This window comes from Takifugu flavidus, chromosome 16 (genome assembly GCF_003711565.1).
Source record: "Takifugu flavidus isolate HTHZ2018 chromosome 16, ASM371156v2, whole genome shotgun sequence".
In the NCBI taxonomy this organism is placed as follows: domain Eukaryota; kingdom Metazoa; phylum Chordata; class Actinopteri; order Tetraodontiformes; family Tetraodontidae; genus Takifugu; species Takifugu flavidus.
The window spans coordinates 667,233-686,052 of record NC_079535.1 but is presented as its reverse complement, the minus strand read 5'-3'; the positions used below and the strand labels follow the sequence as shown (position 1 = coordinate 686,052).

General features: G+C 45.3%; 1 protein-coding gene across 3 annotated transcripts; it reads right to left on the bottom strand.

The window, feature by feature from the left end:
- Positions 1–7: 7 nt before the first annotated feature.
- Positions 8–18,187, bottom strand: crybg1a (crystallin beta-gamma domain containing 1a). Of its 3 annotated transcripts, none has more exons than XM_057058831.1 (23): positions 17,792–18,187; positions 13,053–13,194; positions 10,564–11,843; positions 9,243–10,129; positions 5,341–8,264; positions 5,043–5,081; positions 4,833–4,951; positions 4,462–4,636; positions 4,158–4,297; positions 3,907–4,036; positions 3,772–3,807; positions 3,402–3,562; positions 3,162–3,288; positions 2,935–3,083; positions 2,698–2,824; positions 2,562–2,591; positions 2,358–2,470; positions 2,083–2,215; positions 1,869–2,008; positions 1,356–1,479; positions 1,025–1,183; positions 648–807; positions 8–573 (listed from the first exon to the last, which is right to left on the bottom strand). In XM_057058831.1, exons 1-23 carry the CDS (start codon positions 18,127–18,129, stop codon positions 485–487), a joined length of 7,722 nt encoding a protein of 2,573 aa, XP_056914811.1. In that variant the 5' UTR covers positions 18,130–18,187; the 3' UTR covers positions 8–484. The 3 variants fall into 3 exon arrangements, with proteins under 3 accessions (XP_056914811.1, XP_056914812.1, XP_056914813.1); XM_057058832.1 differs by having other exon boundaries at positions 3,907–4,033; XM_057058833.1 differs by having other exon boundaries at positions 5,341–8,261.
- Between the last annotated feature and the right edge of the window lie 633 nt (positions 18,188–18,820).

Sequence of the window (18,820 nt, the reverse complement as noted above, 5' to 3'; positions counted from 1 at the left end):
CCACAAATCTCATGAGAAACATTTATTACAAAATGCTAGAAAAGTTTCTTTTATACATGTAACAGTTCTCTCATCCATTCACATACTGCAATTACCAGCTGTATTGCAATTCAGAAAACACATATAGAGAATATAGAATGAGTGAAATTAAGTAGCATAGCTAAAGTCAAGCTTGGGAACCTTTGAAATGTGGTTACAGACTGTATACTGACTGTAAAGCAGATGTCCACTCAGAAAATGTCTTTATGTGAAGAGAACAATATTTCTGCAGTTTTGAGGAATTAAAAAAACCAATGTAAATCACTCCTTTAGTTGGTCACCCTTTGTGGTGAAAGCGGCTGCAGTGGGGCTTAACATGGTCCGACGCTCTCACCTTTGTCAGGCTAGTCCCTCCAGAGTTCCATCACCGCAGGACCTGTTGCCCCTGGAGGAGCTTCAGCTCATGTCTGGGAGGCATTAAACCGCTTCCACTCGAAGCAGTGGCTCACAAGACCTCCAAAGTCCACCGCTGTCTCAACTTGTTCTCATCAAAACTGTTGAGAATCACTTGGTTCTTGTCATACTGGCCCCCGCCTGTAAGGAAAAGCACAGTTAATTGTTCCCATGAGACATATTTACATTGTCATCACCAGCTGAAATGTTCAGACCTTTGACTTCCAAGACCAGGTCAGGGCTGAGGTGGAAGCGCACCAGGCCGTCGGGGGTGATGTTCCACCGTTGGCCGATGTCTTTGTCAGGGGAAACACAGAGTCTGCTCCCAGCCATTACAACCCCACTGGACGTCTGCAGGCAGCAGTCCTCCACCAGCTTGGACAAGAGGAATGAGAATTACTGCATTGCCTAAAATCCATGTGTTCCAGGTCCTTTTTTATCAGTAGGTCAGGTGTGATAAATAAAGTAAATACCAATTTTTCTGCAGTTACTATAGAGATTTGACAGTCTCTTCTTAAGTATCGGCATGAAGTCTCCAGCAGACCAACATGTATGTGTTGCATCATGTAGGATGCAGGATCATGCTGATAACCTTGCAAGTGAGCTGGCCATCCCTGTAGAGCCAGATCTGCTCCAGGGCCCCTGTCTCCTCCAGGGCCTGAACCCTCATCAGTTTGATGTCATCCAAAGTCCCCGTCAAGGACATCACACCTCCCGTCTCCTTGTTCCGCAGCCGCAAGTACACGTGTGTCTGTTGAAGAAGAAAAGTGGTTCTGATTTAAACTGTTTCCCAAACACCAGAGAAATTCCTGCAGGTGGCATTTGGGTGCAGTGGATCCCTGGATAACTGACTAGATGAAAAACCCGGAGGGGTCCTGATTAAACTTTTTCTATTCAAGCCTACATTTTTCTTCCCTCTCTACCTGGTGTAATGGGCGCAGGGATCCCAGTCGCTGCCAGCCGCTGGATTTGCACAAGTCTGCCACTTTACTTGGATGCAGCAGGAGCTGCCTTCCACAATAGTTGTTGTCTTCGTACAGAACCCATCTGTGGAAACAGAAATGGTAAAGGTGTCGCAGATTCACTCCTACAAAGATGTGAGGTGTGGAAGACATACAACTACATTTTTAGTCAATGCTGGCTTACACTCTTATCTGCTTTTGCTTTCTTTCACATGCGGTTGACAACTTTACTGGTACAACAATAAACTATGTTAAGCTAGCAGCAGTTAACAGCCTTATAGGGGTCTGACACTACAGCTAATTTCTCGTCAAACCGAACAAAACACTTTCAATCCTTACATAACTAATGAGTAATACATGAAAACTAAAATAGCATTTCCTGGGTAGTGTTACCTCTCCCCCACCCCCCCCCCCCCCCCAAAAAAAACAAAACAAAACTAGAGCAGTGATAACCCCTACAGGGGACGTACGTACATTCCACCCTCCACCACCAAGGAACAAATCCGTGTGTCCAAGCCCATTCGTTGCAGGTTGATGGCTCCATTTGTGAAGATCATTCTGCGACCTCTGAAGTCCACCTTACTGAAGAAGACGATGGAGGGCAGAGAGAGCTCCTAAACCAGAGGGGAACAGAATTGTCATTGGGGTCCTAGTGATTAGCCACCTGCGGGACGTCTGCGCTACTTACGTGGCTGATGTGCTGGATTGAGCGGATGGTGGTGTCAGATGATGCCAGGCCCATAGCCTCTTTGTTGGGATATTCACCCCTCTCCAGTACGTACATGTTCTCTGTAAACTGGGCTCCTTGATACACAACCCAACTGAGCAACAAACAGGAAGCTGTCATGATGCTGTAGCCCAATGTCTGAGGCTGAACAGCAACCAAGTGCTTCTTCCAGTTCAATAACAATACTGATGTTTTATTCGTACATTAGTATTAAGTAGCGTTAAAGGAGACGGTACCTGCCAGAGAACACCTTACAGGACCTGGGTATGAAGTCTTCAGCCAGAGCTGCTCTACTGTCCTCCAGAGCCAGCAGTTTTCCTTGAAAGTTTGGCTCTGAATACAACTCCAACTAAAACAGGAACAGAAATGGTAAACCAGAATAACGGCTCCAACGGATGAGCAAAACCGTCATGTAAAGGCTGCCAATGGCGGACTGATACCTTGTGTTTGTTCCTTTCAATTAGTGTTTCCTGTAAAAAAGACAGGGGAGTTAACTTCTGCTCTATCAAGTTTGTTAGGAAAATGAATTTTGATTAATATGTATAGGAAAATGTGTCCAGTAACCAGTTTTCTTACATGGAGGATGGGCTGTATGGAGGAGATCTTGAAGTTCAAAGACCCCCAGTCCTCTGGATTTGCATAAAGACCTTTCTCCAAGATGTAAGGCTCACCACTAAATCCAGGATTCTCAAAGGCCACCCAACTGCCAGAAACACAAAAATCATCAAACTCAACAATTTTAGCAAGTGAAGGATTCCATAATGGTAAAAAAAAGATTTGGCCTCATTAAAATCAGCCTCTATAGCTACATACACTCCACTAATGACGTCAATAGACTGAGTTTTGCTGCAATAGCCAATATCCTCTATGTTGGCAACTGGGCCCAGCAGGTCCACACTGCCCAGCCCCAGGTGCTCAAACTGCTTCTCTCTGAAGAGCCTCACACGAGGAGACAGTAAGTCCTGGACAAGATAACAGCAGAGTGAAGAAAAGCTTAATCCAAAGTTCTCTAATCATGAAATCGAGCCTTAGGGACATACTGTGATCACAGGTCGCAATGAAAGGAGTCTGCCTTCAGAGCCCCCCCAGTCAGAGTAGTGAGGATACTCGCCCTCCTCCAAGATGTACTGCTGGCCTTCAAAGTTTTCCTCCAGATATCCCACCCAGCTATGTGGAGAGCCACAGACATATTGAATCTGTATTGGTTTGCTGGGAACTAGTGAGCCAGAGTGCTAGAGAGGGCCAAAACCAGCCAGAAGGAAACTTTCTCAGAAACTTACAGACCACCCAGTATCTTTATTGAGCCCACTGTAGACCATTTCCTCCTTTTCTTGTCCTCTTTGCCATGGCATCCATCCGCTGGCTTCTCGTGCAAATTGTACACATCGGTGCTAATATGTAAACACTCTCCTTCATAGTTGGACCTCTCAAACACTACAGCCTGGACAAAAAAATAGTTCAGTGTAAGATCCATAGGCTTGGTCACTTTTTGCTCATTAGAAAAATTGCATCACCACTGTATGTGTGTGTGTGTGTGTGTGTGTGTGTGTGTGTGTGTGTGTGTGTGTGTGTGTGTGTGTGACAATCAAATATATCTCATAAAACATTTCAGTTCACTGTGTGTGGAAAAATATGCAAAACCAAAGACACCTTGGTTTCATGAGGGTATTCCACCCGTAACGGCCCCTGCAATGAAAAAACATTGTCATCCAAAACACAGGGGAGCAGACGCATGCATGCCTTCCATGTACAGAAGAATCAAACAGTAATTCAGTTTTATATTACCATGTGCAGCGGCCGGAGAGAACCAACAAAGGGCTCAGAGAAACCCCAGGACTCAGGATAGGGGTACTCCCCCACCTCCAATACTGATACAAATCCATCAAACCCTGGATCACTGTACACCAACCAGCTGCTTTAACACACACACACACACACACACACACACACACACACACACACACACACACACAAAATTGGGGTTATATAACTCAATATGTTTTCGGTCAATAATTTAATCAGTTTACTGGACTCACACTCCAGAATGGACCCGAATGGAACCAGTGGTCTGTGGGATCCGATAAGAACTTATTTCTACCGTGTCATCACAGTATGATGTCATCCTCCCTACGCCATTGACCTCTGCAAACAGGTCGATTTGTGGTATGCTATAGTCCTATAATGCACACAACATAAACACTTGTCACATTTTTTTTGGGTAGTTACAATGTCCTGTTTTAAATGTTTCTCTGGGTGTCTTTTGGCCTTTTTGCACAAGTTCATGCTCCTTTCCAGCCGCAGGTTACATGCATGTCTGTATTTTACTGCATTATCTCTTACTCTGACTGCCAAGCGGACAGATCCTATAACCATGGGGGCTGCTGGCATGGGCGGGTTTGGCTGGTCTTTTGAGCCGGGTTCCTGATCCACCCACATATTCACGATGTGTTCTGTGGGTCCTTCCTCCAGGGCAATAATACGACCTTGGAAGCCAGGTTTCTCATAAAGGAGCCAGCTAAGGAGAAAATAAAGTTCAGCAGTCTCAACGTTGGACAAACGGACTTTTGGATAACTTCCTTCGTGTCGCCAGCAGGCACGTTTCTATTACAAGCAGCACAGAACAGAAGCGGAAAGGATCTAAAAAGGTCTTTGAGCACTGAAATTGGTGGACTGTATTGAGCACGAAAGGGGCGTCAGACCCACAACCTTACCATCCTCTGATGACTTTAACAGAAATGACAGGGCCCAGCTTCATGTTGCTGGCATCCTCCACATGTTGAGAGATTTGAAAGGCTTCCCCTCCAAACTGAGCATGTTCATATATGACAATCTGGTAGAAGAAACACACATTTCATCAGCTAAAACATCAGCAGCTCTGCTGAGACCAACCATGATTAGACGTTGTGAACATGTGGTCATACCTTCCCGGGTCTTTTGTGGGAACCCCTCGCCATGCAAATCTGGAATCAAATTAGATTCCTATTTTATATATTAGCCTCTTAAAGCTAACTCGGAAGAAAGAACGCAATTCTTTTACTTCTATAGAAACAACATAGTGATTGCTCCTGTTTTCTCCATGCTGTCCCGGGGACCACAGTTCACCATGTGTGTGGCAACCCCACACACAGCCCTGACGTGCCCCAGACATGGGATCACACGAACATGACATTTCAAGTGCAGGAGTAGTGGGGTGAGAAGAGAAAATTAGGAACAACTCACAGTGTCTATGGAAGGACCATTGGACGTTGCGAACATGTGGTGACCCTTTGATCTCGTGACCTCAACGTTGGCCTCACCAGCCTGCAGGGGTGGACCGAGGCCTTGTTTTTCAGGAGGAAGCCAGTCTTCCTTTTCCAGGGTCAACACGGTGTCACTTTTAGCCCATGTTGCCTTCTCTTTGGTCTTCAGTGGAGAACTGAGTAAATTGGCGAGGATGGACATCCTTCCAAACCGTCCTGCCGACTCTTGTTGTTTCATAGGCTGCTGCTCTCTTCCCGTCCCAGTGTTTGTGTCTCTGACATCACCTTTTCTTATGATCTCATCATGTGATTTGAGTGGGTCTACAGCTTGTTCACTGACATCACTGTTTGAGGGTTGTTCTTGCTTCTCTCCTTTCCTTTTGGCTGCATTAAGCTTAATTGCCATAGCTGGGGAGGGGCCACTCAAAATACTGCTGTCTGTTCTTAAACCAAAATGGAATTCTTCTGGATCGAAGGTCTTTTCAAAATGGTTCTCCTTGATTGCTGGAAGCTGTAATGGAGCCTTTTTATGACCATGTTTTTTTAGGGGTTGTGAGAAAGGAATGCTGCCCTCTTTAATGCTCTTGATAAAATCCTCAACACCACCACACTCAGGATGGCCGTGCTTGCTGGTTAATACCACTGACTTGCTTTTATCGTTCTCCTTTTCTAGATGTTCTCCTTCAAACCAGCGTGATGCAGTTTCGTCCCCGTCAGTGCTGTCAGGTGGAGATGATGTGCTTGTTGTATCTGTCAAAGACTGGCTGCCTGCTGAGTTTGCAAGCTTCTGTTCATCACTGAGGTTTATGGGACCTGTTTTTCTGACTGTCTCAGACTCTGGTCCTAAACCGGACTTTGCCTTTGGCTCACCATCAGCACTCTTTTCAACATCACTGCTGTTTGGGCCTGGAACCTGAACCACTGGGAGTTTTTCATTTAGTTCTCCATCACTTTTATGGGTTGTTTTGCTTACAAAAGTTCTCTCTGTGTTTGATGTATTCATTTGCCAACTGTTCTGCATTGCCAATCCTCTGGACTTCTCCTCTGGTTGGAAACAAACATCATTGTTGCCATTCAAAGCTACAGGACCATCTGCCAAAGTCCTCCCATCCTGGTTTTCATTCTCAACTTTCTTACTATGAATACTTTTGGCTGCTGTTGTTTCTCTTTGTTGTGTCTCTGCTGTGTTCCCTGGATAGCTTGTCTCTATTTTCTTTTCTGCATTGGACACTGCTGATGTTTTTGTTGAGCTCATGTCCTGTTTGCAAACGTCATCATCTGTCGTATCATTTAAAATCCTATCTGGCGAAATCCACATTTTCCTGTTTTTATGAAGATTATCAGCAGCCTGTGCTTCAGTGCACAAAAATATGAAATCAGGTCTCCTACCTGTCTCCTGAGCAACACTGGATTTGCCCTGCTCACCAGCTGCGTAAACATGTTCTTCGATAGGTATATCGCTGAACCTCCCAGTCTCGTTGCCACTCAGTGGGTCTTTTTTAAATTGCACCTCTTGCTGGACACCTGCCTTTTCTTTCATGTGGCTGTCAGATTCTTGCATTACATCGGTTACATCCATTCCTAGAACATCAGCAACTATTTGCTTTGATTTTTTCAGACTCTCAGGATTTAAGTGCTTGTCGTCGCACAGCACTGTTGATCTTTCTACTTCTATCTCCTTAACTCTCCTTAACTCAGAGTCTTGTCCTATATCCATGACACTGGCTTCATTTTCATCTAATGCGCTCTTGACTTGAGTATCACTGCCCTCTGTCTGGAAGTTTGTTACTAGTGAGGCTTCTGGAATGGCTTTCCCTGTCTCTCTAAGAGACTGTAAGGGACTGCGTTGAGCTTTCAGGTCAGAGTTCAGTTTCTTGTTTGTCTTGAAATCCAACTGTCTTTCTAATTCATCTCTCAAATCCTCTCTCAAATTTGTTAGTTTATTTTCAACATTAACGGGGTACTGGCCGACATCTGCATTCTCGGGGTCAATGTTCAAACCCTCTGCTGTCCCATCAAGTTGACCTTTCTCTGCTCTTTGTATCTTCTTCAAGTCCTCATCTGGTCCAGTGGTTTGTGATGATAAAGCCCTGATATCCTCCTGAGCTGCTATCAGATCCTGAGACAACCTTGCAGGACTGCTCTCAGTGGCCTGTTCCTCCTGCTGTATATCTGCAGTTGGGTCATTGACTACCTGGTTTGACCCTGGAAGATCCTTTTTTTGACCAGTACACAGTGGAGTTTTAGGCAGAATCTCAACTTTTGTTTGCGTCTGAGTCTGATCAAGTGGTCGTTGACTGTCAACTTCAGCCATATTTTTAAGAGCGGCTGGTGAATAGGGTGGACTGGTACCAACCACCTGACCCACTGCTTCAGTGTCTGGGCCAGTGACCAGACTAATTTCTCCTTTAACGATATCTTTGCTGATGGAGCTGCTCTTACTTGCCTCAGATGCCTTTGATTGTTTTCTCTTCATACTAATTGTACTGGAACTGGATTTTGTGTCTGTGACCACTTTGTTCTGATCTTCCATAGGTTTCAATCTGACTTGGTCACTACTGACCTTCACTTGATGTTCTGTAGCATGAATGGGTGTATCGACGGCTCTCCAAGGGTTGGTATTCTGCTTTGAGTGTTCCTGCTCAACAGCAGTCGGGTTTGAGGGAGAGTCAGGTGATATTTTTCTTGCCTTTACTGGAATGAGGCTCTTTGGATCGCCTGCAGGAACCTGGCCTCCACTTGATGTCATATCTTCTTGCTCTTTCATGCTGGTCTTGGTTGTACTTTGCTTAGACAGCTGTAGTGTGTTGTCATTGCTGGCGGGAGATGAAGGCTCACAGTCTTGAAGAGTAGGTCTGCTTTTGATGGAGTGTTTGGGTGGTTTAGGTGGCTGTTTGCTACCTGCTGAAAAGACACACACACACACACACACACACACACACACACACACACACACACACACAATGAGTGTGATCTAGGAACAAGTTACTGTGGCCACTTATGCAAGTTGATGAGGAATTGATCTCCAAAAGGAATAAAGTTACAAATAAAACCTTTATATTAAAAAAATGTTTTAAAAAAAATGTAATGTATCTTTTTCATTTTCAATATAAAAGAAAAGGGAACGGGCCTGCAGCAAACAGTTGGACCCCCTGCATATTTGGTACCCAGTCGCACCCCTCTGGCCAGCACCACAGCTTGTAAACACAGTTTTCAGCAGCCTTCCACTCTTGTTTTCAGGTATTCTCAATGCTAAAAGTCTTTGACCTTGTCAGATATATGTGCTCCACCTGCTCCTCTGTCTCCTCTGTCTGTCTGTCTGTCCATACTTTTCCAATGATGCTGTGGCCAGGAGACTGAGAGGGTCATGGCAAAACCTTCGGCGTGCACCTGTCTAAGTGTTGCATCATGGATTTGGAGGAGTGTTCAGGATCATTATCCAGAAGCCGTCCTCGTTTTCACTTCAGCTTTTTTTTTTTTACAGATTGGTTTGTTTGCTTCCAGAATTTTTTGGAATTCCTTAGCGTGATGGATCCAACTACGTGGTCCATCTTTCCCATTTGCCCCACTTACAATCAAAAACAAATTGGCCATGGCTCTTGAAACAAGTGTGTTTCACTTTGTGCCTTTTGGAGACCATCTCATCTTCAACTTGCTTAATGCTTCACATCAAGAGTCATTTTGACTAGGGATGTCCAGACTGCCTGAAAAGCTCTGAGAACTCATAAAAAGTTCACAGTGAAAATATTCCTTTAATGCTTCAACTATCAGACTACCGTTCATCTACAGTACATCTCTATAATATGCTAAATTTTACCACCAAATGTGAGATTTCCTTCATGCTGAACATTCGTTCCCACTTAGGTGTAGCTAACAGCTTACCTGTCTTTGAGTGTTTGGGACCTTGGGCCAATGTCTGCTTTTTAGGGCTCTGTTGTAGCTCTGATTCCAGATTTATTTTGCTGGTCTTTGCTGGTCTCTTTGTCTCATTTATAGTTGTGATATCACAGTTTTTTCCAGTCAGACATGGAATGTTGGCACTCTTTAATGCCAAGGAGGCCCTCACATCCTCACGGTCGCATGCATTGTTTACAGGATATTTGCTTTGCTTCTCCACCGACTGTGCTGTTTTAATGCTATCCCCTTGTTTTCCTACACCACCAATGTCACTTAAGTCCTCTTTTTTTCCTGTCATGTGCTTTTTGTCCACTTTATTTTCTGTTTTTGAAGATTCTTTGGTGCAAGTTTGTTTCTGGGCTTTGATTGCAACTCTTCCAGAGGCATCTGTCAGTGAGGTGTCGCACACTGTCACTGCTACGTCGTCACCTGGGATCAACCTTTTGGGGATTTTTGACTTTGATACTGTTTGAAGACAAGGATCGCACTTGCCTTGGTCTTTAAATGCATCATCATTGCTGTGTTTACTTTGCGAGACATCATTACCAATTCCAATTTTGTTCATCTTGAAGACTTGGCTAGAATTTGCTTCATTCTTGGCATCATTTGCAATTTTTATCAGTGCACACTTTGCTTCACCCTCCACGACGGGGCTCCTTTCCACTGCAGAGGTACTTATTTGGTTAGAGAGTGTGACTTTGCTAAGCTGGCCTTTCACCCTGGAGTCACCGCCAACCACTATTTTGTGTCCGTGCGACGCTGCGATCTCAGTTTGTTCTTGACTCGAGGGTCCCGGAGGGTTTCTGTCACACTCTACTGGCTTTTTTGTTGGCTCACAGCTGATTTGGGTGAGCTTCTCTTTGGTTTCGACGCTAGTCCGTGAAAATAGAGAGGGGACAGAGAAGCAATTATAAAACATTATCAGTGTTATAAAGTTTATACACACACTCACAGTCTCTCTCTCACACACACACACACACACACACCACACACACACACACACACACACACACACACACACACACACACACAACAAAGGGTCACTCTCAACAGGACAAGACAAAGGAGCAGTTTTTAAAAAAACTTTAGATGGCTTAATGTCATGAAGCTCATGACACCACACCCAATAAGACAGAAAGCTAGAATTACATCCGAAGGTTCAAGCATGAATACTGCATTCAGCTCTGTGAGACTGTATAGATGAGTTTGTTACTTTGTCATGCCGGGGTCCTGAATGTAGGCTGACAGGTGTGATAACTTGACTGTGTCTATAGTATTAACATGTGTATCAACCGTGAATACTCACCACTGTAGCATCTGAGATCTCACCACATCAGCATCTGAGATCTTCTGAGAAGGTGATTGTCTCTTTTCCTCTATAGGTGCTTTCTCCTGAGCCAATTTCTGTACTTTGGGTCCACACACTCTCTGAGGCATTACTTTGTGTTTTGAAGGCAAATTAACAGTTTTGCGAGTAACACAAACTTCTCCTGCTGCGTGTCTCTCCTGAGGTGTGCTTGGCTTTGATTCCTTACTGCTGCTTGGCCCAGTTGTCTTTAGCAAGCCTGTCTGGGAGTCCTGTGAGGTGCCTGGTTGTTGCAAATACCCGATGGAAGACAAAGTGTTGGACGGGTTGTCCGTAGTATCTCGAGTGTCAGAATCCTCCGGAATGACGGCTGCAGGTACAGCCAGGACGAGGGGCATGTCCGCTTGGAAGTCATCCTGCCAGTCATTTGTTAGACCTTTTGCATTGTCTGCTTTCTCTGTTTCTTTCTCCTCTTCTCTCAGGTAACCCTCCACCTTTATGGCTTTGTGGAGCTGAAGGGGACAGAATGGATGGGTAGTTCCTGGTGGGTGTTCCCGTTCACACGGATGGCTGACTTGCATCTCATTGGCTCCTGCATCCTCCCTTGGTGTGTCTGGACCCTCTTCAATGACCCGTGGAGTCAAATCCAAGGCAGATGATGGAAAGACTGTTTGACTTGACCTTTGCTGGTTTTCTACAGTGTTCCTGGAGTTATTAGATATGGAAGCATCTGAGCTGGGTGATGTTGGGACACTTGGAGTGGCAGTGACCTCAGAAAGTGGGATTTTGGATTCTAACAGTGTCGTGTGATTGACAGGCTCATCCTCTTTGGAACATTCTGTGGAACTTTGGACTATGCTGCTGCTCTGTAGATGCTTGTTCTGCACTCGTGATTCCGAGCCTCGCTCTGAATTTGGATTCGGACGAGGTGTGACAGCAAGGCCCAAAGTTTTGGGTGTAATGCTCCGAGAATCCTCTTCATTACATCTTACTAGAGACACAATGCTGGATGTGCTTTGGCCAGAGCTTTGGCTAAGGGTCTCAAAAAGCTCTGGTTCTCTTGTGGCATTTGCCAAACCAGGCAACGATATGTCACAATCTTTACGAGATGGCGTTGGAGTCTTCAGTCCATCTTCCTCTTCAGACTGGACTGAACATGGAGAAAGAGGTGGTGATACGACACTGTCGCTGTCTGAATGCCGCTTACTGCTGCTCCTCTTCCTCCTGGTGCTGAAGAAATGGCTAATGCGATTGAGCATGCCCCTTCTCTCTTCTGAATTCTGAAAGAGAGCAGAAAAAAAGATGACGGGAAGATCAACACGAAGTTGGAGACAACACATGTCACACCCTTTTCTCTCTGGCTGCAAACGTAAAGAGATTTTAGTGCTGTATGGCACTGGTTAGCAAGGATCCCATCACTTCCTGAAAGGAAAACCCCCAGAAACACACAAACCAGGTCATACTGGTGTGTTCACCCTTCGACACACAACAAAGTCGAAGTACAGTTGGAAAAGGGGTTTGGTGTCTGGCGATCTCAGCTACGGATGACCATTCAGGCTTGTTGCCAGTTAATTATCAGTAACAGAAATAGTTCCTTGCTGGCTGAAAAGAGTGGAAGCATTTCTCTTTAAACAGAGAAAGCAGGCCAGCCTGAGTGTGCCCCAACTGGAAGTGTGGTTACACCCACAAACAAGGTCACTCAAAACATTTAAAGACAAATGGGCAAATTCAAAAAAGTGTTGCAGAGCCGATACCAGTGAGATGTGCACAAAAAGCCAACTTTCCTGACACATTCTGCAGCGTCAAACATGACACGGTTGGACTGAACAAACACAGTTCTGGGTTTTCCTGTTCATGTCTAAACAGTTGAAGAGAAGCCCCAAAGCAGCCCTGCTGGGGCTCAGAGGGTTTGGTTAAAATCCATCATCAGATCGTTTAAAGGAGCACAAGTGTGAGTTCAGGTAGTGTGAGCAAATGTAAAGATGTGGCTCCCTACACCTACGTCCATGTGCTCAGGAGGATTTTCCTCACTGGCACAAAGGTCACTGAGCCCAAGCTCATGAACACAAGTGAACACAAGATTATGCTGTTTGTAGCGTTTGGAGTCAGAGCTACAGAAAACATTGTACACTCGGTGATTAGAGGGCTCTATGCATCGTGATCCATAGATGTGATTCACTGCACAGGTTAACAATTAAAAAAGATCAGTGTTGTTCCGGTAAATTGAATTTTCTGCACCTACTCAGTATTAAATGCCTTTAAAATGGTTTGTTTTCAATTAAAATGTTCCACACCTTAGTTTTTTTCTCCTCTAGCGGCTCAGTTCAAAGTGAAATGCAAACGTTGCAACAAAGATTATTCTAATGACCATAACAACTATCTCAATACTTCATGAAGTCCTCAGTGGGACTAAAGCTATTATGTGTGACTGTAAAAGAGAAAACATGCTTTCTAATAGAATACCTCTGATAAATGCTGACAGAACCAACCTTGAAGTGTTTGGAGGCCGATGTTGAGCTGTACGGCTGACTCATGTCAAAGCTGATCATGGAGGTGGACTCGGACTGAGGGTCCAGCTGTGACTCCGTCTGGATGCTGTACTCTGTGGAAACACTCATCTGGTCGTAGCTCCTGTAGGCAGATGCAGGAAATGGGGGAGGAGACAGAGAGGATGTTTTGTTATTGGCCTTTTGTTTCTTCTTACAATACCCGCGTGCGTGTGTGTGCACATGGGTGTGTGTTTTAAGTGTACTATCTTGGACATGTCACACTCAGACTGTGTTTGTCTCTTTTTCCATAAAAGAGACACAACACAACTATAGTGTGAGCAGAGAGCATGGACACAAAGAAACACACTATTTGGGGCATTTTGGGACCTTAATTTTTCATTTGGTTTCATGTAGAATCCTTCAGTTCCAGGAGACATTTTTAAAAAAGCAGGCAGCATTCTCCCGCAACAAGAAGGCAGAGCAATTAGAGCCCTGTAGACGATTCTCGAACACCAGTGAGGCATGTCAGAGCAACAGGAGCGGCTCTTCTACAGACGTTCCACCCAAACCCAACCTACACAACCCTTCAGACAGAGCACGACAACACTGCATTTCCTCTGAAAAAGAGCAACAAACATCCCATTTAAACGGACTGAGCAGACAGGAATTGTCTGTTGCATCCATGTGGGTCATCATGATGTCACACGTGTTTAACAAATCATGTGTGACAGAAAACATCAGTCAGGCAGTCAGCGTGCCAAACGTCTCCAGCTTATGCTTGATAAAACAGGCTGACACACCTTCTCATAATGAGAGTATAATGAGGATCCGCAGGGTGTCTGTCAGAGGGCTGCTCAAAGACAGGAAAAACAGGGTCACATGGTAACCAGAGGGATGGAGAGCCACCATTTTAACAACTGTAACCAGTTTCAGAAATGACAGAAAGGATAACATGTGTGAGGGAAACACACAAAAGAAGGAGTCTCCGTGAAGCCTGTGGCCTCATTTCTTCCTCCGTTTCCTGCTACTCAGCAATTTTTACATGTTCCTGCCAGCTTATTTTAACCTTTTAACCTCTGGCCCTGGCACTGTAAAGGCCTAAAGGTATCACTTCAGAAGGCCTCTTTAAAACACTGAAGGGCTCACGGAGAGAGAGTCGCTGGTACTCCGAAACAAACGGGACGTCAAATCGAAGGGGGAAATCACTTCGCTGATGCGGAGCCCAAACCAGCTCTGACTTGTTTTTGGTTCAACAAAAACAAAGGCCTTGTTGTTAGCCGAGTCACAACTGCCACCAATCAATCATATAGGCTTTTAAAGAAATGGCTCTTGAGCCCCTGAGGTCAACTTGTGCATTCTGTAACGAGTTCTCATAGTGGGCCTATTCAACAGAACATGCACCCAGGACCGATTCAGACAGTTTGGAACCATCTGGTAATGGTTTCAAAGGTAAATGGGGAGTCCAGCGACTTCAAGACAATGATTAACAGGCACCAGGACAGTGTCGGCATTAAACGCTTGCAACTCAAACGAGGTGTAATACTTGGACCTACTTATAGGGGGCAGTCATGTGCCAAAACGAGAAAGAAGTGTGGTTTTGGAAAAAAATGAGTCTGTGACAAGTACAGGACTTCCACTGATCATCAGGAAAGCAGTTCTTTTGATTTTCCAAGATAAGCAGCTTTTTAATTGCCGCTCTTGTGGATTCACAGCTCAGCCAGTGGTATCAAACCAGTGTAAAAGGTTAAATGTAGAACACTGGCAGTAAGAACATGTTCACATCAGCTTCTCTGCTCACAGGAGGATGCCTGTTGCGACTTGCTCCATGAAGGACTGAGAGTTTTCTCTTCCTGAGGAATTTGAAGCGGGAAAACTGCTACATCAGCAGATAGATGTGGCAGCAGCCATATGATGGAGGGGTGATATATGAATACTCATGTATTATTTTGTTTGCTTGTGTTAAACCTGCTAATATTGCTCAACTCTTGGAATTTAACAACTTCATTGGTATTTTATGAACTCCTTTGGCTTAAAATTTGGTCCCTGGAAACACTTTTGCTTAAAAAAAAGAAGAAACAATGAGCAAAACCAAAATCCCCGACTAGATAAAGCAATAAAATAAAGCACTTGTTGTCAGTCCATAATAAATCTGCATGTTTGTCTCTGGCTTCCTTGTGTTTGCGGGCATTCCAAGGACTTTAGACCGCCTCCAGGTTCAAAGGTGCACCGTGGGCTGACAGAAGACTGGAGGTGTTAGCGTGTCCAGGTGACGGATGGGGTGATTCCTAGAGACTCTGGCCTGGGCCACACCGTTGCCATGTAGGGCTAATTGTAAGGTTTCTTCAGCAGCGAGTGTGTCAGCAGCAGCTAAAACCCAGAGAATTGCTACTGGATATGAGACTGGCTAAAGTCGCTCTGTGGTTTGAAACCAGTCTCTGAATCAGCATGAAATCAGGGAGTGGCTGCTGGAGATGGTGCAGGGCTTTGTTTGCCAGATGCTGGGTGGGTCTGCAGCAACCAGGAGGCTTCCAGCAGTATAAGTGACCGGAGCAGAGCAGGGCTCTCTCTCCGCAGCTACCACTCACCTCATGGGTGCCCACTCACCCCCTCAGGTTCCAACCCACAGATTCAGAACAGCACCCCATAAACAGCACACGTGACTGGACTATCTGTTCTTCTCTTTCTGTCCTTCCTTATGCCACATTTGTCCTTGTCCTGTTTCAGCCACTGGTAGGAGGAGCCTGGTCCTGCTCAAGGTTTCTAACTGTTAAGAGTTTTTCCTGCCTGGGTTTCTCACTCAGCAGTCACCCTCTGGGTTCTGCAGAGCATCTTTAACACACACCACGCAGACAAAGCTGAACTGACCTCTTACATTCAGAAGTCCTTCAAAATAAATGAAAAATCAGGGTTCATAAAGTCATGAAGCAGCTCTGGAGACGCAAAGGTTTGGATGCTCTGGACTGCTCGTACCAGACGACATTGTTACCAGAGCCAACATGGTTCCACAGGAGTCCCAGGAGGCAGACCTTTCACCCACACACCCCCAACTGAACCCCAGTGCAACAAGAGAGGCCACCGTTGTCAAGGAGACTCAATTTAGAAATCTGCCCAATGACGTGAGCTCAACTTTATCGAGTGAGCATCTCTCCACCTGACCAACATTCTCAGCCAGCTTTACTTTGTACTCTGGCGGTAGAAGATACAAGAACCAAGTACCAGGACACCTACTTGATACTGGTAGCGGATTCAATGTGGCTGGGAGAAAGTACAAGAACCCATCGAGAGATCTTGATAAATATAGACTAATACTGAATAATGAATGAAAGGGTAATTAAATACCACTGAGCTTGGTGTTTACTGTGTGTGTGTGTGTGTGTGTGTGGGGGGGGGGGGGCTGATTGTGCTTGTGTGCTCAGAACCTTTGACATCAAGCCTTCCTTTGATTCTTCCTTTCCTTGTGTAAAACCACAGACAGACCTTTTCCTCACAGCAGAAGGGACCATAAATGCTGTGCTTTCCACCTTTGGCCCGATAAATACATTAACCTAAATATATACCGATGCAATGCTGAGATTATACTGAATGTGATCAGAAATCTGCTTTCTGTCTTGCAACATCGGTTTCGGGGAAATCACAAAGCAAGCGTTCTCGTAGCAATGAGTAGGACAGAAAGGTCAGGAAACTGCGTCCATCTTGGACTGGGTTTTGACACTCCTCGTCTAGAGTCTGTATCCAAACTGTCCCTGGAATATCTGTAATGGTTTCTGTTGGATTCCAGCAGGGAATTTCCCTCCATTTAGTGATTTTCTGTTGGTGTGTTCACGGTCATCTGATCAACTGCTGCCAGAGGTGCACCCATCAAACCCCAAACACACACACTTTCTGTGGGATCACCTAGTTGCACAGCTCCGCACAGCCTCAGGTTTAATTCCTCAGTATTTCTACACAAGTACACCACGTCGTGTAAAGTGACACGATTCCAGGTCTCCTCTTTCCAACAGGTCCATCAGATCCACACGCACAACAATACAGCAACACTAGCCAGAAAATGTTCTTCAAAATGGGTGGAATCGTAACAGCTGTGCAACTGAAAGAACTGTTTCAATTAAGAAGCAGCATTTTGTCAGAGTAGATTACCCAGCTAACATGTGATGGTGTGTGTGTGTGTGTGTGTGTGTGAGGCATGTACTCTTTTAGGGTTTTGCATTGCTGAGCATTTTCTGAAGCCGTTGGAGTCATTGTGAAACAACTTGCCAGAGGGCAGTTCGGTGAACCAGGCTGAGCCTGTCTCACTGCCAAGGGGGGAGACTTGATAATGACATGTTTCATAATGAGGAGCTGAACCGACAAGAGCGGCTCCGGTGTTTGCGTTTTGGTTGCCACACGTTCTCCTGTCTTCACTACGGGACCAACAAAAGCTGACCAGCTGGACCTCAGTTCCTGACTGCAGGCGGGGGTTCCCGAGCCCTGGGAATCTGCTTCTCAGTCTGAGTCAGCAGCACCAGTTTCCACAAAAAGCAACATTTGTTTCACAACTTCCCAATGTGTTGATTTGGTTTTTACTCTGTAAAAAATTTGGCGGTTCCATGCCATCTTTTAGGGTTAGAAGTAAATGTATGTTTTAAGTGGTCTGGCAGAGGCAATTGTAAAAGTCTCGATGTGCCCCCAACCCACCACCACCGCAGCTCCTGCTCCTACTAATAATGATAGTAATAAAATAATAGTGATACTGCTCTCACCAGTGCCTGCTGAATGTGCCCATGTCATCGTGGTCAGGGAAAAACACGTCCACTTCTCCCTCCGCGTCCCTGCTTCTGGATTTCTTGGCTGAGATTTTGAACAGCTGCCTCAGTCCTTTCTTGGATCTCGGGGACACTGGTACTGAATCAGCGGCCAGCCCGACACTGCCTCCAGGGCTGACAGGACCGGGATTTTGCGGAGAGTTGTGGGTCGCCCCTTTGAAAGTAACCCCTCCTGCATCTTTGATATAGTCTGAGAGTTTGTGTTCTTTGCTGTCTTTGTCAGATGGCTTTAGTTTCAGAAAGTTTTTCACTTTCAGCGTGCCGCCTTTGCTCATGATGAACACGAGCTCCAGTCGTCCTTCTGAGTGCTGCAGCAGGAGTGAATGATTCACTAGACAAACCTGCAGAGCAGGTTACCCAGCAGCCTTCACTCCTCCCCTCAACAGCCCAGCGCACTTCCAGCTCCAAACACCTGGAGAAAGCTGCAACATTGTACCCATCATGTCTGTCTTCCTTCAACCCACCTCCTGTTTGTATGGAACTCCTACTCAGTTTTAAAAAAGAGGGCAAAACAAAAACCCCAACTCGTTACTTCTAATACCACAGTGTTTCATTTTACTATTTCATTCATCTTCATAGAAAGTAATAGCAGCAGCAGAGGAGGTCATGCACAGGTCACCACACCACCGCTGGACCACTTACATCATCAGAGATCTAGCAGATCCGGGCCCATCCAAGAACCCTTTTGATCTAAACGACACCTCAGAACTGAATCCCCCCCCCAAGCAGAAGGAGCAATAACCCACCTCCGAAGCCATGAAAGCACAGCACAGGAAGTGTGGGTGTGCAGTGTTTTCAGCTTTGAGTCTCCTTTTTTGTTTTGCTTTTAAAATTGTCACATTGATTTAGTCCAAACTTTATTTCAGCATGTTTTACGTGATCCAATAACGTAGAAAACCACATCATCACCATTGACCAAAACACATAAATGAAGAATGATTTTGTTTAGAGGAGAACGTTTTTTGA